At 37.5% G+C, this 21758-nt stretch overlaps 1 protein-coding gene across 3 annotated transcripts; it reads left to right on the forward strand.

Annotated features, from left to right (window-relative positions):
- Positions 1–458: 458 nt before the first annotated feature.
- Positions 459–21189, forward strand: CFAP36 (cilia and flagella associated protein 36). 3 transcript variants are annotated; one of them, XM_039344371.1, is made up of 11 exons: positions 675–752; positions 3126–3190; positions 5517–5618; positions 7237–7408; positions 7830–7944; positions 9262–9349; positions 10647–10698; positions 14601–14709; positions 16095–16225; positions 19653–19805; positions 20807–21189. In XM_039344371.1, the coding sequence occupies exons 3-11, from the start codon at positions 5560–5562 to the stop codon at positions 20891–20893; spliced, it is 966 nt and encodes a 321-aa protein (XP_039200305.1). In that variant the 5' UTR covers positions 675–752; positions 3126–3190; positions 5517–5559; the 3' UTR covers positions 20894–21189. The 3 variants fall into 3 exon arrangements, with proteins under 3 accessions (XP_039200307.1, XP_039200305.1, XP_039200306.1); XM_039344373.1 differs by lacking the exon at positions 7237–7408 and having other exon boundaries at positions 459–752; XM_039344372.1 differs by lacking the exons at positions 675–752; positions 3126–3190 and adding an exon at positions 4578–4676.
- Positions 21190–21758: the final 569 nt, after the last annotated feature.

Here is a 21758-nt window from a genome sequence, read left to right on the forward strand (position 1 = left end):
CCACCGCGGCTGCACATTATAAAGACAGTAGTTGATGATTGTTTTCATTATCAGCAGGTGATCATAGATGAGAAGGGAAACGGGAATCCACCAATCTATATTTTTGAATTGTTTCAGACTAAATTCTTAAGGGCCACTCTCCAGCCTCATCTCTGAGGCAGAACGGATCTCATCTGTCCAGGCAGCGCAATTAACGCCTGCATATCTTTCTAACAATTGAAAGACTCCAGAAACGCAATTAGGCAATCTTGAGAAAAAGCAACATGACGCGTCTCTCTGCAAATCGCACGTGCTTTAAACTATAACTTGCGGAAGTTCGGCTCTTACAAAAGACATAATTGAACAGCAAAGGGTGGAGAATAACCTCCCCGTAGCGCATGCTTATTGAGGTAGGTACGACCTCGCGCCTTCTCGCGGGAGTTTATTTAGACCCATTTCCCCCTCCTTTTTTAGTGACGGCAATTGCCATAGTGACGGCAAATCGAAGCCCAACCGTCGCCGGAATCTTGCTGTCTTCTTCTTTTTCTCCGGCGCACGCGCATATTGTCTCATTTCTCCGTACAGGGCTGCATGCACGCGAGAGCTCCTGTTTTTGAGAGCGTGGAGAAAGGGGAGGAGAGATGTGATGGCGACCGAGGGGGAGGTGGAGGTTGAGGCTGAAGTGGAGTGGGTCGTAGATAGCATTGCCGGCTTTCTCCGCAGCCCCGCGTGGTCTATTCCCATTCTGGAGTTTGTGGAGCACAAGTGTGAAGGTGAGAGGGCTACGAACCTGTGGAAATTCTGCCAGTATACTTGTCGCCGTGTCCGAATGGTGTCCTCGGGTGGTGATTTTCTTTATTCCTCTGTAGCGTATGGTTGCATTTAATAGGCTTTGGATTATTATCGTAATCATTATCACCGTCATTACGGTAGATTAAGAGCACAGTTAAGGAATGGGAGTGGCTGTTGGTCATGATTCAACCGAAGGTCAATATGTTAGTATCGCACTGATTTCGGTGAGTCCACTAACCAAGGGGGTGTTTATTTTTCCGTTATGATGTACAATGCATAGAATTATTACCCCCCACATTAAGATTTATTGTTGAATTTAATGGAAATCTACAAAATGAGTGATTTGGAAAGATTGGGCATTCTGTACCATAGCAATGTTTAGATTTAGATAAGGTGCTCTGCTGCGTGGAGAGAAAATAATGCTCTCCGTAATATTATTTGATATAGTATGCTATTCTTTATGAAGTTTAAGATGAGAGATCTGAAGTTAAAAAAAAGGAGTTATTGACATATTTAAAGAAAAAATATGTGGCCACCTAACTCAATAACGGTGACTGGCCAGCTCACAGAAGAATAACCCCAAATACAAAATCCAATCCTCCCCCTCCCCCTCCCCTCCCTCATAATGATAATCAAACCTCCTAGGGTTCTTGGCCTACTGGCAAAACCGTGTGTTCACAGCCTTACAAATGAGTATCAAGGTGGGAGCCAATCTTATCTTAATGGGGATGATGCTCCATAGGGAGGGAGCCATCCTAGAGAAGGGCCACATAATTCTTCCTCCCACTATAGATGGACCTTCTTAATAAAGGAGTCCAACAGTGTACCCTGCCTCCCTGATCTGGTGATTTTAACCAAGAAAAGACAATTCTTCAAATAACATAGTCCCAAACCATGGAGGGCTTTAAAGGTGACAATCAGCACCTTGAATTGGACCTGGAAGCAAATCAGCAACCAATACGGCTCCAATGGATGCAGTTATTTTGGGCTTTGGTGCAATGGGGTGTGTGGAATTTTAAGTATTTTCTCCATTTTTTATCACGAGAGTTTGATTAAACTATAGCTGTTTTAATTTTTTTATAGGTATTTTTGTTGCATTTTAGTTCGTTATAAGCTGCTGGGAGTTAACATTATTTAATGGTGTATAAATTTAAATAAATAGCAAATAGTAAAAGTACTAAAGTATACTGACAAGTTAAAAACTTTTGCCAGTAAGTATATGTGTGTGTGTGTGTGTGTGTGTGTGTGTGTGTATGTATGTATATTTCTTTAATGCAGAATGTCCTTTGACATCTGCTTAATATTTTAAAAAGTGGGATGAAAAAGTATAGGATGTTTTTATTTAGTGCATTTAGAGCCCTTAGTAGAATTAAAAGTAAAAGTAAAAGCCTTGGTGGCACAGTGGTGTTTGGTGATTAATTATGTTTATCATTCCAGGAACAATAAGTAGCTGCTCTTCAAAAAGCTAAAACAAAAAGGCCTAAAATAATCTCCTAAGAAAATGGAAGCTGCTACTGTATTCCCTTGCGCCAGTCATTCTCTTTCAGTTATAGGAAGCAAGCAGTGGCAAACCACCTCTTCAATCTGGCCAAGAAAACTGAAGGGACTAATTCATATAGTTGCCACGAGACTTAAAGGCATCAAAAAACAAGAATTGTAATGAGGAATTCTAAGTTTATAATATTTATTTTCTGAACTGCCCATCTCTCTCAAATAGAGACTCTGGGCAGTGTATAATAAAATGTTAAAATATAAAACAGTATATATAAAAGTTTAAAATGTAAGAGGAAGCAAGAGATTAAAATTAGTTAAAAGGTAAAAAGGGCTTTCAAGCGACTAACCAGTCCCACAGCTGCATGCTTCTTGAGCTGCTCATGCAAGGCTGCAGAGACATGTTTTAACTCCTTTTCAGAAGGTCAGGAAAGTAGAGGCCTGTCTCACTTCTGATGGAAAGTATTCCATAGGATAGAGGCAAGGGCAGACAAGGTTTTCTTCCTATACCCCACCAGTTAGAGATCTTTAACCAAGGAGTCCCCAACCCCCAGGCTACAGACTGGTACTGGTTTGTGGCCTGTTAGGAATCGGCCGCACAAGCGGCGGGCAAGCAAATGAAGCTTCATCTGTGCATGAAAACAAACTGGCACCCATTGCAGCTTGTGGATGTGCTACACGCACCCTTTTTTGGGTGCCTAAAATTGCCTACACGATCACATTTTGTACTGGAGCTATATATTTTATATTTTAGTTCAGATAAATTTTGTTGTGTGCAAAATTCAGTTTTAAGCTATTACTATATGAAACTATTTTTTTAGTTTGCATATTGTAAAGAACCATGAAATATTACTTTGTTTCAGTTTTTGATGATGAGGAAGAAAGTAAGTTATCTTACACTGAAATTCATCAGGAATATAAAGCTTTGGTAAGTAGATTCCTTAGCCTTTAAAAACATAATACATTAAAGCAGAAATGTGCAGTTTCATTGTTGGTAAAATGAGGAATCAGAGATTCTTACGTATTTATATAATTGAATAGTATTTGTGTATTCCAAGAAAATATGCATTTGATTAAAGAAGTGTTATATATGTGATGTGCAAGCTCACATATGATCTAAATCCATCTGTTCCATTTTGAGTCTAAGATTGCTGTAGAATCCTACAAGAATATATTTATTTATTGTTGAATTTATATGCCATCCATCTAACTGATGTAATCAGATGTTGACAACTGAATACTGAATACCCTCCTAAATGATTCTCACAGACGCTTCTCGTAGAAGGTCTCTTAAAAAGGGGCTGTATTATATGAATATTGAAAACTAAGTACTTTCTACTTTATGATCTATATATCTTTTAAGTTTTCTAGGCATATTTTTCTTCATTTTAGTATTTGTTTTCCAGATAAGGAGAAGAATTTACAGATGTTCTCTGTTTGCAGTGTTTTCCAAACTGCTCTCTCTTTCCCAAGCATAGAGAAAAGACAATAATATCTTTCTCATGAAAGATATAACATTTCTAGGTTTCCTATTCTTTAACTAAGCCCAAGCAAATATAACCAAAATTAATTGCAGATTCTTCCCTGTCATCCTTTTCCTTCTCCCTTGCTGTATTTAAAACTGTAAATTGTTAGGATTTATCCTGCTGTTTTTAGTAAACATCACTGAATATTGAGGTCACCATGGAGTTCAAAATCATAATTACTAGTTTTTAGAAAAAAGGATTAATCACCTTGAAAGCAGAAATAAAATATGAACTAAGAATGTGGATGGGGTATTGAAAGAGAATAAAACTGAAATAAAATATTCCATATACATAATCTGTTACAGAAACAACTTTAATATTCTTGATGTTAATATAATCGATCATGATGGTATTTTTAGAACAATTTGTAGATGAGAGTTTCTTAGTTCTATTGAAATATTCAGAAATGTTTCTATATCATGGAATAGGTCTTTTGAGGGAATAGGTCACATATTTTTTTACATATTTTTAATTGAGATTGTCAAAATATAAAATACAAGTGAAAATAAAGATAATGGAAAAGCGGGGAGAGAAAAAGGGGGAAGAGGGAAGTGTGGGGTAAAGGGAAAAAAAAGGAAAAAAACATTAATTCCCAATTCTTTTCAGTGCAATAGAATAAAGATAATAAAAATAAAGTCTCAACTATTTTGCATACTTAGTATATATTAGCCATTTCTATAGCAGCAAACCTGTCTAATTAGCAAATACCAAAGTCATTTCCTATATAGAAACAACCAGGAAGACTGATGTGTCTAGCTAATCAAAATGTTAATGGACAAACACTCTCCAGTTTCTCTAGGGTTTAATCTGAGGATATTTCTCTTCATCCAGTCCAAATTAGTTCCAAACATTGATTCAGGACTTCCACAGCATTTCAGCCCTGCCTAGGTAATGATGTACAATTGACCATTATCAATGTACTACTGATATCTCAGTCTGCTTCACATTGCTCCTAGTTGTTTTATTTGGATATTAAATAACATGGAGGAAACATCTGAGCCCTGCTATATTCCACATTGGAACAACATCTCTCTTTTGCTTATAACTACTGTCTTATTTTTTATTTTTTTTAGTATTTTAACTACATTTATAAGTCATCTCAAACAGTGACTCTCTGGCATGCAGCAAGAAAAAAACCTATATAATAAAATATTTACAATACACAAAAATACTGAGGGATTAAGGAATATTTCAGAGCAGATTTGGGAGATGCAGGAGAAACAGGAAGTCCTGTTGTGGGAAGTCATTCATGCACTAATAAATATAAGCCATTTATGTGATTTTAGATCTTAACTTCTAGATTTATACCTTTATGAATCTGATTTCATTCTATTTTGAAAAGAAATTACTGTATTTCTTCATTTAAAGCAGTGGTTCTCAACCTTTTTAATGCCGGGACCCCCCAACCAGTCGTAAGTCGAGGACTACTCAACCGGTCGTAAGTCGAGGATTACTCAACTGGTGCAGCACCGTTTGCAGAATGGGACTTTTGGCGGGCTCAGCAGGGCGGAGACAGCCTGGACAATTCCTATTGGCTTTTGAAAGCCAATAGAATAAAAGGGAGTAGCACAGCTAAGGAAAAGGGGAAAAAAATGGCGGACTGCGTTGTTTGGTGAGCCCCGTGAAATGGTCGTTCGACCCCACAGGTTGAGAACCACTGATTTAAAGTAATGTATGTCCCATTTCTTTAATAAAAGATGAATAAAAATATATTTTTGTTTTTTTAAGGTTGAAAAATTATTAGACAGTTACCTTAAAGAAGTTGGAATTAATGAGGACAAGTTTCAGGAAGCTTGTATGTCTCCTCTTGCTAAAACCCGAACCTCCCAGGTAAACTTTTTAACAAAATTAAAAATAGTAGTGAGCAACCTTTTTATGACTAATGTTGCACTTGTTAAAAGACATTTTTTACTGATGAGACCTGCAAGTCATTGGAACTGATCTAGCTGAATTTTTTTTTGTGCTTTTCCCTTAGTAGTTTGGGATTTAATATACCTATTTTGCTACTGTTTTATTTTTATAGCAGGAAATTGGGCTGTGATCTAGCGGGGCACTTTGGGAACTACATAGTGTGCTTAGGGATTATATGTTGCTCAACCCTCAGTTAAAAGGCTACACCAGAGGACTCCAACCTTTCTCGGTTGGCGGACCAGAGGGAAAGGAAGTGGGAAGCATTTTACGCTCACGCGTGCACACTAACAAACAGAGCTGCAAACACTGTCCTGCTTTTGCCATGTGGGTGCTAGCACTGCCCCATTTTTGCTGCGTGGTGCCCCATTTGTGTAGCGGTGCTGGCGCTAGCACGAGTGGGGAACGCCTGGACAACAATTTAGAATAATTGGATTAAACTAATAGAATAATGTTATAAACCACATATTTAGGAAAAAGTGGTTTAAAATTACACATTGAAAATAATGAAATTTATGCATTATTACATGACTCAAAATTGTTAACATTCTGGCCAGTCACAAAAGAATTGGATTGCTCCACAGAAAGAAATACACATGGATTGTTAGCAGAGTTGGGACCCTTGTTGTCCTTATGAAAGAATTAGGGACTGAAATTTTCCTCAGTTTCAATGAATGTATCTTGCAATCAACTTATCAACCAGGTATGAGTTGCTCATAGATTGTTCAGTAGTTTCTAGAACAACCACCAAGCAGTTCAGTGTTCAGAACATTCAATGCTACTGAATGCTCAAGTTTGAGACATTTATTCTTCTAATACTGTGTTTCCCAGGAAATAAGCCCTACCTTGATTTTTGGGGGTGGGCCTAATACAAGCCCTACCCCCAAAATAAGCCCTACTTAAGACCCTGCCACTCCGCCCCATTGTCTGGTTTTGACAGGCAGGATCGTGTGCCTCTCCCCCCTTCTGCCTCCACCTACTGCTGGTGCCATTGCTGTGACGTGCCTAAGCAGCCACCAATGCACGCATGCATAAACCTGTTGCAATGTTGGGCAGGAGGATGACTGCAAAGGGCATGCGTGGATACCCACAACTCCTGGAGGCTCCGAGTGCTGTTTTTGGCGCCACTCAGTTTCCCACCCCACCCCCACCAGGCTGGTCTGGTGGATGGGATTGCCTTCCACCTTCCCTGCGGTTGCATTGGCAGCGCTGCCTTCCCACTGCACACAGCGGCGGAAGAACGTGACGGAGGAACGCATCAGAGCTGGAAAGAAGGTTAGCAAAGAAATGCTTTGGGAAGGGAGGGCATTTGTACGGTGGTGGGTGAGGCAAGCTCTCCAGCTCCACAGTGGCAAAGAAATGCTAACCTTTCCAGCTCTGATGTGTTCTTCTGTCGTGTTCCTCTGCCTCTGTGTGCAGTGGGAGGGCAGCGTTAGAAGAAAAGTTCAATCAATCAATTCCAACTTCTTGTGAAAAAAGATCTCACGAAGATGGAATTGATTGATTGAACTTTTTTTTTGTCCCACTTGTGATTGTGTAGGCAGAGCTGCGAAGAGGGCCAGATGTCCGAAAGCGCCAGCAGTCTGGCTTGGAAGGGGAGTGAAAGGACAAACCCTCTAAGGGCTCCAGGCACTGAAACTGGCCGTCGCTCTCTAGCAGCTGCCCAAACCTGCCAGAGGGAAGGCTGGCATTTACCGGTACCGGCACTTATGGTAAATGCAACGGCATTCCAGCTCTGGTGGGGAAGGGGCAACTGGCATGGAAACTCCAGGCAGGATGCCGGCTTGCTTCAGCACCTTCCCCAACCCACTGGCATTCTGCCGACACTTGACTTTGGGCTGCCACCGCATGCGCAGGCCATGCCCCACACCTGCACGCTCACCACCTGCTGTAATGTAAGACTAATGGGTCTTTTGGTAAAAAAAATATGTATTTTGGGGGAAACACAGTATATCCACAAATCTCCAGAGCAGTCTTAAAGTTACATTGGTTTTGGCTTTATATCTACCATATGTAAGACCTTATTAAATGTCTTTTTCCTAACATTTTTATTATTGTTATAAGGAAATTTTGAATTATTTAAACTTTGAATTTCTTGGCACTCTGAGATAAAACACTTTTAATTCCTTTCAGGCCATTTTGCAGCCAGTACTGGCAGCAGAAGACTTCAGATTGTTTAAAGAAATGATGGTCCAGAAAAATATTGAAATGCAATTGCAAGCTATTAGAATAATTCAAGAAAGAAATGGTAATAAATAATAAAAAGAATAATATTTTCATTTGCTGTGATTAGCTGGAACAGGTTTAAGTGGATTTCCTAAATCTGGGCATATTTAGCCAAGTCAGGTGAAAAAAATCAATAATGATAAAGGAGGCCTGGTGGTACAGTGGCTTATGATCTGTCGACCAGAAATGGTTGGACACTGTGGTGGTTCAAGTCCTGGTAGCATCGTGGGATTTGGTGAGCTCGTCTCTAGCTCCTGCCTTGCCCACTCAGCAATTTGAAAGCATTATTGTGAATAGATAAATGGGTACCACTCCAGTGGGAAAGACTAGCTGTGCAAGGAGAACGGGAACTTGCATTGGACCTGCCCAGACAGAAGATGAGATTGGCAGAAGAGGCCCCAGAAGATGTCATCCACCCAAACGCCACTAACCAGATTGCTGTATACCATGGCCAAGCTTTTTGCCCCTCCCCCCCGGTGGCACACCATGAATAAGCAGGCAGGCTGAACGAACTAGCAAAGTCTGTCAGGACTACTCTGTAAAGTGTAGATCTCCCTGACAAATGTATGCCATATGAAATAAAATAATGATCAAAGGAAGGTGAAGAGAGGCATTAAATGGCTAAATATATAGCGCAATCAAGGCAAAGGAGACAGCCTGAAAGGCTTCCTATATCAGAAGATTAAGCTAGTATCTTACTAGTTGGCTTTTGTTTTCATAACCCATTATAATTGCTTGCATAGCTAGTCTGAAGTATATTATTGCCTTTAAACTATCTTGAGAGTGGTTATTTATTATATTTACTTGCTTTCCAGGTATGAAGAAATTGATCTAGAATCAATTGGAAAAAATGATTTTATTAAAATGAATATAAAAAACTCAATCATTCTATTAACATACAAAATATGTGGGTTAAACAGTTTCTAACCAAACAGCATTTAACAGCCAAATATATTTTCATGTTCCCATAAAGGCTGTTGCAATGGCAGATACATCTGGTAGAAATCATCCTAAAATCAAAGCATATTTATATTTCCTTATGCAGTATTTTATTTCATATTAAAGTCAGATGTGTACACCTTAATTGTCCCCTCAATATATCTCATTGAAGTTGCCATGTGTAAAGAAAAATAAACATTTTATTTAGAAAGCAAGGTTCGACGATAATTCAGTTTGCTGTCTTCTAATTACAACCTGAATAAATTAAACAGAGCAATATTTTGAATATAATTTATTTTGTATTCTATAAATTTTTTGGGATTTTGATAATTAATTGAATAGTTTATCTTTAATTGCCTTTTGACTGCTTTATTCTTTTTTTTTTTTTTTCATAAAATAGGTGTGCTACCTGACTGTTTGACTGATGGGTCTGATGCATATACTGAAACTGAAGAAGAAGAAATGAAAATACTAAGAGAAGTTCTTAGGTTAAAAATATTGTTCCTTGTTTTATATCACATACTTGGATATGGCCTCTTAAAATAAAATTTGATTGCCACAAGATTCACCTAATTTGCCCTTGAAAGCATTTTTTAGCATAGTGACACAGGAGAAATCATTCCATTCCATGTTAAATTACAGAGATATGGTTAAATATTTGGAAAATTTGAGATACATTTTTAGCATAATGCTAATGCATTAGTAAATATTGATTGTATTTTTACTGAAGGGCAATGGGAAATGTTACATTTCTTCTTAAATCTGTTTTAAAAAGTATCATTGCAAGTAGTCGTCATTTAGCAATTGTTTCTGGCAAAAGAGCCACTAAGCAGTAACTACATGACAAAGAGAGATGCTGTGAAGATCGCTGGTGGCAGCCTCATTTAGGTAAAGTTCTCTTGTTCAGCGATGCCAGTGTTATTTTCACCCTATGTGTGTTGTTGTCAGGTGCAGAAATTTAAGAGTAAATGCATCCATTGGCAGGATATAGTTTTTTATGACTGTTTATTACCATTGTGTTTATGAACGGTCACTTAACAAGACTGTTGCTAAACAAAGACTATTTAAGGCATTTATAGGCTTTGCTCCAGAACAGTGGTTCTCAACCTTTCTAATGCCGTGACCCCATAATACAGTTCCCCATGTTGTGGTGACCCCCAACCACTTATACATCAGCAGGTGCCAGGGGGGTGGCCAAAGAAAAGGGGGAAAAATGGCAGACAGCCTTGTTTGGTGACCCCCGTGAAATGGTCGTTCGACCCCAAATGGGGTCCCGACCCACAGGTTGAGAACCACTGCTCCAGAAGGACATTGATAGCAAGTAGTAAACCTAAAGTGGCTTTCTTCCTTTTCTGGGTAGTTTTTCCATTTTGTTCAGTCAATAAATGAGAAAAAAGTGAGAGAAACCTGGGTTACTTATATCTAATAGTCATTGTGACACCTTCTCTTCACAAGTCCAGCCTCAGAATTCACTTTTTCCATGAGGTTTTTGCTCTCTTAATTTTTTGTTTTCAATTCTTTTGAATTGTATTTTGATTATTACATTCTGTTTCATTGTGTTACTTTTAATTTTGTATGTTAATCTTATGCTTATAAACATTTTAAAGAGATATTTTAATAGAGTGATAAAACTAAATTTGTTCTAGTTTGTCTTGTCATTTTTTTTAAAAAAAATCTATTTGTTTATTTTACATTATTACATTAATTATAAACTGCAACAATTATATGACTGTTAAAGAAGGATAAAGCAGTAAATATATTAAAATATTTCCTGTTTCTTTGCAGGAAGTCTAAGGAAGAATATGATCTAGAGCAAGAAAGGAAAAGAAATAATGAGGTATATTGGGAGATCAATTCAACAAAACCCCAAGTGGTTGCAATTAAAAAAAATATTCTCTTCAATATTCTCTTCAGTCTTCAGTAAAAGCTGCCCAGAGTTGCTTGATAGTGAGATGGGCAGCATATAAATTTAAATAAATAAATAAAACATACTTATTTTTCATCATTGATTGAATAAAATGATCAGCATATTCCTACTAATTGAAATTATATTTTTTTGCGTTTCTTGATTTCTTGCTTTTATGCACTTGTAGTTTTGGCATGATTATGACTAGCGTGTCTTGACTAAGAATAATAATGATAATGATGATAATAAGTTGGAAGAGACCTTGGAGGTCATCTAGTCCAACCTCCTGCTCAGGTAGGAAACCTATACCAAGGGTAGGGAACCTTGGCTCTTTTATGACTTGTGAACTTCAACTCCCAGAATTCCTGAGTCAGTATGACTGGTCCACAAGTCATAAAAGAGTCAAGGTTCCCTACCCCTGCCCTATACCATTTTAGACAAATGGCTGTCCACTCTCTTCTTAAAAACTTCCAGTGCTGCAGCATTCACTGCTTCTGGAGGCAGGTTGTTCCACTGATTAATTGTTCTAACTGTCAGGAAATTTCTCCTTAGTTCTAGGTTGCTTCTCTCTTGGTTAGTTTCCATCCATTGCTTCTTGTCTTGCCTTCAGGTGCTTTGGAGGATAGCTTGGCAGCCCCTGAGATATTGGAACAATGCTATCATGTCACCCCTTGTTCTCTTCATTAAACTAGACATACCAAATTCCAGCAAACGTTATGTGTTTTAGCCTCCAGTCCCCTAATCATCTTTGTTGCTCTTCTCTGTGCTCTTTCTAGAGTCTCAACATCTTTTTTACATCATGGTGACCAAAACTGGATACAGTATTCCAAGTGTGGCCTTACCACGGCATTGTAAAGTGGTATTAACACCTCATGTGATCTTGATTCTGTCCCTCTGTTAATGCAGCCTAGCACTGTGTTGGCTTTTTTGGCAGTTGCAGCACACTGCTGGCTCATATTTAAGCGATTGTCCACTAGGACTCCGAGGTCCCTCTCACATTTACTCCTGTTGAGCAAGGTATCACCTATGCTATACCTGTGCATTTGGTTTTTCTTGCCTAAATGTAGAACCTTACTTTTTTCACCATTGAATTTCATTTTGTTGGATAGTGCCCAGTGTTCAAGTCTGTCCAGATCCTCCTGTATCTTAAGCCTGTCTTCTGGAGTGTTGGCTATTCCTACCAGCTTGGTGTCGTCTGCAAATTTGATGAGTTCCCCATCTATCCTCTCATCCAAATCATTGAAGAAGATGTTGAAGAGCACTGGCCCAGAACAGAGCCCTGGGGCACCCCATTACACACTTCCTTCTATGTAGATGCAGTTCCATTGAGGACCACACGCTGAGTACGGCCGGTCAGCCAGCTACGAATCCATCTGGTGGTGCTGTCTAACCCACAGTTTTCTATCTTATCAAGTAGTAGGTTGTGGTCTACTTTATCAAATGCCTTACTGAAGTCCAAGTAAATTATAACCATAGCATTCCTTGGTCCACTAGTTTTGTCACTTGGTCAAAGAATGCAAAAAGATTTGTCTGGCATGATCTGTTTTTGACAAGCCCATGTTGGTTTTTGGTAATGACTTTGTTTGCCTCTAGGTGTTCGCTGATTCATTGCTTGGTTATCTTTTCCAGAATCTTCCCATGCATTGAGGTCAGGCTGATAGATCTGTAGTTTCCTGGATCCACTTTTTCCCCTTTTTTGAAGATGGGAACTACATCAGCTCTTTTCCAGTCCTCTGGTAGTTCCCCTGTGCTTCAGGATCTTTGAAAGATATATTTCCATGGTTCTGAGATCACACCTGCCAGTTCCTTGAGAACCTTCAGGTGTAATCCATCAGATCCTGGTGATTTGAACTCATCTAGGCTGGACGGGTGCTCACTTACCATTTTCTTACCTATCTTAACTTGTGTTTCTAATCTGTTTTTTGCAAAAAATGAGTTAAACAGTTCTGCTTTCTCCCTGTTGCTTGTCACCTTCTTGCCACTTTCTCCCACTAATGGACCAATCATTTCCTTAACCTTTTTCTTGTTTTTTACAAGTTGAAAGAAGCTTTTTTGTTTGTTATTTTTCACTTTTGTCACAAGCCTTAGTTCATTTTGAGCCTTAGCTTTCCTCACTTCATCTTTGCAGGTTCGGACTATCTGTTAATATTCTACCTTAGATATGTGCCCCTCTTTCCACTTTTTATACTTGTCCTTTTGTCTTTCAATTTATCAGAGAGTTCTTTATGCAACCATGCTGGTTTCTTTTGAGAGTTGTTATTTTTCTTCTTCGTTGGTATTGTGCTAAACTGGGCTTTTATAATCTCACTTTTCAAAATTTCCCAAGCTTCTTGAGTTATTTTCCCCTTGAGAATTCTCATCCATGGAATCCTTCCCAAGCTGTCTCTAAGTTTATTGAAATTAGTTCTCTTAAAGGCCAAGACTCTAGTTTGACTGTGTTCTATTGCTTGCGCTTGCATAATGTTGAATTCCAATATTGCATGATCATTTCCCCTCCCCCCAAGGTTCCTGTGGCTTCAACACCTATCATTTCATTTTTGTTAGTGAGAATTAGGTCCAATATGGCTAATCCACTAGTTCCCTTCTCTACTTTTGGGGAGACAAAGTTGTCTGCTAGGTTTGTCAGGAATCTGTTTGATTTTCCACTTGGTGCAGAGTTTGTCTCCCAGTTGATGTCAGGGTAATTAAAGTCTGCCATTATTATTGTGATATGCTTCCTACATACATTAGTTAGCTGACTAGCAAAAAGTTCATCTATTTCCTCTGTTTGGTTGGGTGGCCTATAGTATACACCTATGGCAATGTTATTTCCCCCCCCCCCTTTATATTGACCCAAATACATTCAAGAGGTTTTCATTATTGTTGTGCTCTATTTCTGTAGAAATGTTGCCATTATTTCTTATATATAGAGCAACTCCACCTCTTTTATTTGGTCTGTTTCTTTTAAATAATATAAATCCCTCTAGTTTTTCCATTTGTGGGTTTCATCCCACCAAGTTTCTGTAATGGCAACAATATTATATCTGCCCTCATTTACCTAAACTTTGGATGATACTAAGAAAATAGTATAAGCTAACATTTTTGTCCCTGGCAAACCAACATGGTTAACCAATTCAAAAGCTGTTCCAGTTAATTGACTCATTCCTATGCAGTGGCAGCATGTTGCTTCCTCGTGACAGAGTCAGTCATGGAAGCTGCCTTTTTCTCAGTACTCAGCAGTTGCCTATTAGCTGCAGAAAGGTACACCACAAAGCAATTTACTCTGCCTCAGAAGATGCCAGCCAGAGCTACTGGCAAAACATTACACACAACTAGATCATGGCCATTTGCCTGAAAATTCATCACTGCTTCACTGATGCCACCCATGAAAGCTTACATCAGAATATTGTTCTGGATCTGTTTACCAAATTTACCTTGTTGGATAAGTTGATTGAGATAGATATTGCACAATAAACTTATTTCTCTATACAGTTAAGTGTTCTATGCTAAGGTGTTCACTAAGTATTGTGGAAAAAAGGTTTTGATGATTTTTCTTTTTTTAATGACAGACAGTATTTTTATTTGTGAATTGTAACTTTATAAGAAACATAATTTATAAGAAAAGTACAGAAAACAATGGGTGAAATTGCAAAATCCTAATAGATTCTTTAGAACTCAAATCTTAATAGTTTAGTTATTACTACATACTGCTATCTATTTTAATAATGAAGATAGTAACTAGATTTAAATAACACTTATTAAATAATGCATTTTATGACATGTTGGTTTTTACTGTATTTGCTGCTTTTGTAATATTAAATTGATTTCTTACTATTTTTTCCTTAAAAATTCAGGCACATGATAAACTGAAATCATCTGATGTTGCACATAAATCTTCAGGACATTTTAATGAAAGTGCAGGACCTAAGCAGTCTCTAGAACACTCTACAAAATTAATGCCAGGTATGATTATTTTCAGGTATTTGTCGCATGTATTTTAAACTTGGTGTATGTGTGTACTTTCAAGTTCAGTTTGACTCCTGTTGATAGAACAAGTCCAGGCAGTTTTCTTGGCAACATTATTGAAAATAGTTTCTCACTGCCTTCTAGGAGAGTGACTGACCCAAAATCACCAACTGGCTTCCCTCCTAATGCAAGACAGACTCACTGTCTCACCTAGTGGCTTTAACTAATACTTGGTTCTCTTATTAAACATACTCAGGGTGTTTATTCATATTTCTGTTGAAAGAAATTTCTTGCTTCAACTAACTTGATACCGAACTTTGTTAGTTGGATGTTAGATATCCATTATAGCAATTGGTCAAAACGCCATTACAAACAAAATCATTATTTTCATTTCAAGATAGATTTAAGAAGGTATGATGGCACAGCGGGGGGGGGGGGGAAGATAGTACATATTTACTAATTCAGCATTACTAAAAATAATTTGTTCATAAAAAAAAGATGTTGAGACTCTAGAAAGAGTACAGAGAAGAGCAACAGATGATTAGGGGACTAGAGGCTAAAACATATAAGGAATGGTTGCTGGAATTGGGTATGACTCATTTAACGAAGAGGAGGGGGGACATGATAGCAGTGTTCCAATATGTCAGGAGCTGCCTCAAAGAAGAGGGAGTCAAACTATTCTCTAAAGCGCCTGAAGGCAGGACCAGAAGCAACGGATGGAAACTAATCAAGAGAGAAGCAACCTAGAACCAAGGAGAAACTTCCTGACAGTTAGAACAATTAACCAGTCGAACAACCTGCCTTAAGAAGCGGTGAATGCTCCAACACTGGACGTTTTTAAGAAGAGACTGGACAGCCATTTGTCCGAAATGGTATAGGGTTTCCTGCCTGAGCAGGGGGTTGGACTAGATGACCTCCAAGGTCCCTTCCAACTTTATTATTATTATTATTATTATTATTATTATTATTATTATTATTATTATTATTATTATTATTATTATTATTTAAAATGTATTTATTTCAGGTTTGCTGTTAGTTTTCTGTTATTGAAAGTTGCAGCTCTAAATGCTAGTATCCAAGCACCCAAAAGCTGTTTTTTTAATTTGAGATCTGTATGAATTGATATTGAATACCAGTTCTGTTATGGATTTATTTAGTTTTTCATAGCTTGTAAAATGGAGAAAGAAAATAGTGGTTTTTCTTGTCTAGTGGTTGAGGATACTCCATCAAATTTAACAGTGAACTGCTTCAAGTTGGCAATTATTCTAAGAAGTGAAACATAATTTAAAACCTTTGGTTTTAACTATTCAAGTTACAGATTATTAATATGTTCATATATGGAAAACATATCATTATATGCATTTATTTCAATATAAATTTAGGTCCAGAAGGAAAACAAAAAGATGTATCTATTCAAGATCATTCCTCTATCAAACTGAAGGAAGATAGTTGCAGGAAAGCAGTTGGGGATGGCTCTGAATATGTAACAAAGCAAGGAGTGCTAGAAGGACGTGTAAGCTGCATGCTCACTTTATTTAAAATATTGAACTAATAATTTGTAATATATACAGTATATATCTACACACACACACACACACACACACATGTTTTCTGAGGTTTTTGCAGGTGTTTGTATGTAGGTCTTTGGTTATTCGGGTTTTCTCCCACGTAAAATTGGAAGTGTCTTGGCAACGTTTCGACGAAGTCCCATTCGTCATCTTCAGGCTGGTGTTTTCAGCTTCGTGCTTCGAGGACCTACACACACACACACACACACTTCTAAAATTTGGATTGCTAGCAATGTGTGACCAACCCTGAAACAGCTAACGGAGTAACGTATGACAGAATGCAAATTAGCAATGGAAAGAGGATAGGTGCTGATGTGGGGCGTGTGCTTGGGACTCAACTCGATCAGCTGGGGCCGATGACACGCTCCAGGAGCCAGAAACAGGCATTAAACAACTGTATATAAGACTTTCCCCGGCGTTTGCCTTTTAACCCTGACGATGTCAAATGTATTTGACGAAAGCTTGGTGGATTAAATTCTATTTTTGATAGATATTCTCTTGGTAATATATATTAAATATATAATATTTCTTTGCAATAACTATATAACAATAATATTCTAGGACCTTATATATCATAGGACCTTATATATCAGAGGTCCCCAACCTTTTGAGCACCAGGGACTGGTTCCGTGGAGAGAGGTTTTTCCATGGACCAGAGGGGGCATGGTTTTGTGTGCTGCTTGCATCCTATGAATGGGACTTTGCTTGTTTGTGTGGACCGGTTGCTGGCATGTTGTGGCCCAGTACTGGTCCACGGACTGGAGGTTGGGGACATCTGTTATATATGTTGTGCATACGTAATAATACAAAGTCTTCCTTGTAGCTTACAGATTAAAGCAAGCCACAAGGGAAGAAACATTATAGAAAAACTGATACGCAAGCTCATTTATTGTCAAAGTGATAAGAGCAGTTTTTTTCAGGTATTTAAATGTACCATATTCATCACAGGATCGGGTCAGATAGCAAAAGGTAGTAAGTTTCAATGGTAGGAGCAGTAGAGAAGAATAGACTATTTGGTGACTTATGGTTAGATCATTCTCTGATTGCTTTGGTGCCACCCCAACCTTCAGGGAGACAGAGCTCAATAGATTAGCTTGCCCCAGTCAAACTGCATCACTGTCTGGTTTGGTGGCAGCAGTGCCTCAGATAGAAAGTCCATACAGAGATTGGTATGGACAGTCGAGAAGATCATAGGAAGCTCGCTTCCTGGTATTCAGGATGCTGCTTATAAGCACTATGTGCTTAGAGTTGAAAGGATTGTTAGAGACCCCACACACCCACTTTACGGTTTGTTTCTGTTGCTCCCCTCTGGGAGGAGGTTTTGAAGTATTTCTAGCAGGACTAACCAATTCTGTAATAGCTTTGTTCCCTATGCCATCCGTCTGGTACACTCGCAAGATTAGTTTTTCTCGCCATGCACATGTATACATAATCTGAACTAGACTGTTGTTTTTCTGTGTCATATAATGTATGTGGGTATATACATAATTCTGTATTTATTTATTTTTGTCATATTTATTTAGTGTATATTGGAGGTGGTGACCCTTTTAGAGATGTATGCAATGAAATTTCATTTTAATGTATGGCGATTAGTGTACATTCAAAGTGACAATAAAGTTGTTCTTCTTCTATTCTTCAACTTAAGAACTCTAGAGGGTTCAAGGGATAGCTTATTGTTTTGCCTGAAGATCTGATGTACGTTAGAGGTTCTTGTAAGGAGGAAATATCTTCCGAGTATCTTGGATTTGACATCTCTACAATAGTGTTTGGTACCCTACTTCCATGTTCTTTTGATGTCTTTTAAATCAATTGCTATGTGTCCCTTGGCATCGTTTGACATACCAATTCAAAGTTGGAATTTTCTTCTAAGTTCAGAGATTCTTCCTTGTTTTCCATGTCCGTTTCCATCTTCTGTGTCTTTACAGATGTTGTAATACTACTTATCTAGCATCTCTCTGAAACTTAAGTACCTTTCCGATATTTTTTTTTACTTTCTTGGTTTTGACTTCTCTTCTTGGGAATTTCCATGATTCTTTCTGACATCCAATTGCTTTCTTCTCATTCTTCATTTTTGGCACTCTCTTTACATTCTACTTAATACATTCTTCAAATTCATTCCATAATTCCTTTGATTCTCTATCAATGATCTTTAAGACTTCAAAGTGATTCCTGATGTTATCCTGGAAAATGATGGGGATTTCTTCAGTATCTTATTGTGGAAACTGACTGGCTTTCTTCTTCATTTTAACTTGGAACTTACACATGAACAGTTTGTGATCTGTTCCACAGTCAGCATCTGGCCATATCTTTGATGCTGTAGCTAACTCCTTTTTGCAATAATTTGATTTGATTTTTATGTACTTCCATCTGCTAATGCTCATGTGTAGAGGATCATTTTGGTTGTTTGAAGACGTGTTAGCTACAAAGAAACCAATGGAGCAACAGAAATTAGTTAAGTCGGTCTCCTGCTTCATTTCAGTTTCTCAAGCCAACTAATGTTCCAGTCTCCAGTCACAAGCAGCACATTTTATTTGCATCTTGCTTGCATAATCTGACAATTTCAGATTGAACTTGATCATGTAAACTTCTTCTGCATCAGTGGTTGGAATTTAAAGGATTGCCCATGAAGTCATAAATATCAATTAATTTGATCATTGATTGCATTGTAACAAAATTCTTACTCTACCCCAGGGTTCCTCAACCCCTGGTCTGTGGACCAGTACCGGGCTGGGTATGCCAGCAACCGGACCGCACAAACAAGCAAAGCCCCATCTGCGGGATGCAGGCAGCACACAAAACCATGCCCCACCGGTCCATGGAAAAACCTCTCCACGGAACCGGTCCCTGGTGCCCAAAAGGTTGGGAACCTCTGCTCTATCTCATCTAAGAGCAATGCTGTCTTTTACTTTTTATGTCCCGAGTGTGATCTTTTGACTGAAAGATCAACCTGATGCTTAAAATGTCCATTTTTCATTTTAATCTTTCATATGTTGAGTTTTCTGTGTTCATCTTAATTCCGACAGCAAGCTGCAATCATAGGATCACATTTTCCTGTGTACCATGCCAACTTCTCAGAAATAAAGTAAATGGGGAGTTCGGCAGGAAGTTGAAAGTTGCACCCCATTTTTTCTAAACTTTCACTTTCATTTTCAGTCTCATTTTCAGCTGAAAGAGCACGATACAATAAATTTTCTTCAGTAGTTACCCATGTTTTGTGATCTGGATGGAATTTGGGAAAGTTTTTGAGCAGTTCTGCACAATGTTGTATTTTTTCCTCTTTTGTTTTGTAATTTGTTATTGGTACTATAGCAACTATATCTGATAAAATGTTTTTCAGAAACTATATAAAATCTGATTTTTAAATTCAAATAGAAATTATCAGAACTTGGAGCAAAGGAGCTGAGAGAGCGTGAGGACTATCTAAAGCAGAAACGAGATGCATTGATGGCTTTGAAGAAGAAATCAAAAACGAATATCCCACCACAAAATATAGAACAGAAAGAAGAATTGTCCCCTTCTAAAGAGGTGAAGGATAACAGAATTAAAATTGCTTATTTGTAACCACCTGTTTTCTTTAAAGATCAGTCTACTTTGGAAAAACATGATTCTGAGAATGTACATCATAGTTTCAAGGAGACACTTTTAAGAAGACAAATAAGCTAATCTATTTAAAGGCCTTGTTTACTTAGTTGGAGGCAATGGAGGGCAGATAGTGAAACAGCTAAATCTCATCAGTGGGGATGATTGTGGTTAGAAAAAGTTAATTTAGTTCCTGAATAGCTCCTGGCAAAACTAATTCCATTCATTCAGCTGTGTTGTGCTTGACAGTGTTAACCCTTTCAAAAAGCTGCCCAAATACCATTAGTCGACTGACCCTAGAAAAAAATTGGGCTGCTTTACACTTTTCTTTTGTTCATTTTACATGACATCTGTGCTTTTGACTAAATAGGGATAGGCCTAAGGCTTCTTTGACTCTGCCCACAATGGCATAGAGCTATCTTATGCAAGTGTGATTTTTTTAATCTGTTAAAAGTAAGAAAAAAGTATCTGAAAGTGATACTCCTAGCATTGTTTAGGCCAGTTGAGGAAAGAAGACATTGACTATTTTTACTCTCCTATTGACAAAATCATTGGCAATGCATTACAGGTATATTTTCACAGCAGATAAATCAGAAAACACTATAATAAGAGTGCTTTAAAAATTAGGCATAAATACAAATAAGAACTGAAATCACAATCACATATATTCCTGTCCTGGATAGAGCTACAGTTTGGCCTTTCTAGTGTGCAAAGTAGCATTTTAACTATTGCTTTTCTTGCTTTAATATAACCTACAAAATGGTGATGATTTTTTGTTTTAGTGTACAAATAGAAACTAACATTAATTTACATGTTCTACAAATTGTTTTGCCTTTTGCCTACAATCCAATTTATCTTGAGTGGAAACTTCATTGAAATCAATAGGAATACTAAACATAAGTGTAGTTAGCCATAATTACTGTAAGTAATTTTTTTTTTCTTTTCAGGGAAAGAAAGAAGAAGAGGAGCAAAGATTGTTAAAGAAACGAATCCTTGCAGCAAAACTAAAAGAAGAAGTCATTAATAAGCGATAGTTTAAAGAAGTTGCTTCTAAGGTTATATATTTAACCATGAACTGTTTGCTTACAACCATTCCATGCATTAACTTGATTTTATATATTATAAAAACACCAATTCTTTTAAGTTGGTTCAAAAGTAGAGTGGAAAGCAATGATTTAACATTTTTAATAGATTCCACTATTTTGTTTCTTGCTATTTCTATATATGCTGGGTCAGGCTGGTCACTGTTGTACTTTTATTGGATTTAATATTACCTTTTGAATGTTGCTGTCAAATACTTTTATTAAAACATTAAATTGGCTAAACTTAATTTTTGTCTTAAGATGGCCTCATCAAACTGAACAAGAGATGTGAAAAATATATCCATGCATGGGCAACATCAGTTCACAAACTAATTGAAAACTGGGGAGATCTCACTCATGTATTCTACTATGTCTGTTACCATAAGCAGATGGAAAAGGTTTTAATATCTCATAGGATTTACTGCTATTCATAAAAATGGTACTCAAGGTATTTTAAAATTTCATAGGAATTATAATTGTTACTCAATTCCCATTGATTTAAGGTCAACTAATTTATTTATAGTCTGGATTTAAACTGTTGTCATTGTGTGAATCAGACCCAGTATGCGTTGTGCATTATGACAGCATGATTAATCAGGCTGTTAATATTTCCAAACCTTTTAAATGAGCCCACATTATTAATTTTTATGGATATATCATTCAACTTCATTGTAATCATAATTATGCCAAACAGTTTTCCAGTATTGCTTAATTTCATTATTTAGAGTAATTTAAAAATTCTACTTTGGTGGTAAGAAAACTTTTCATTCTTGTAACACAGTATAAACACAGGTCATCCACATTTCATATAACTTTT

The sequence above is a fragment of the Crotalus tigris genome, unplaced genomic scaffold (assembly GCF_016545835.1).
Source record: "Crotalus tigris isolate CLP2741 ecotype Arizona unplaced genomic scaffold, ASM1654583v1 scf7180000017903.3850313, whole genome shotgun sequence".
NCBI lineage: Eukaryota > Metazoa > Chordata > Lepidosauria > Squamata > Viperidae > Crotalus > Crotalus tigris.

What these genes read in the sequence shown, in the direction of transcription:
- CFAP36 (XM_039344373.1), top strand. Translation starts at nt 626, where the DNA reads ATGGCGACCGAGGGGGAGGTGGAGGTTGAGGCTGAAGTGGAGTGGGTC. An exon ending in TGTGGAGCACAAGTGTGAAG is followed by an intron (nt 753 to 3,125) that starts GTGAGAGGGCTA and finishes ACTTTGTTTCAG; the next exon opens with TTTTTGATGATGAGGAAGAA. An exon ending in AAGGAGTGCTAGAAGGACGT is followed by an intron (nt 16,226 to 19,652) that starts GTAAGCTGCATG and finishes AAATTCAAATAG; the next exon opens with AAATTATCAGAACTTGGAGC.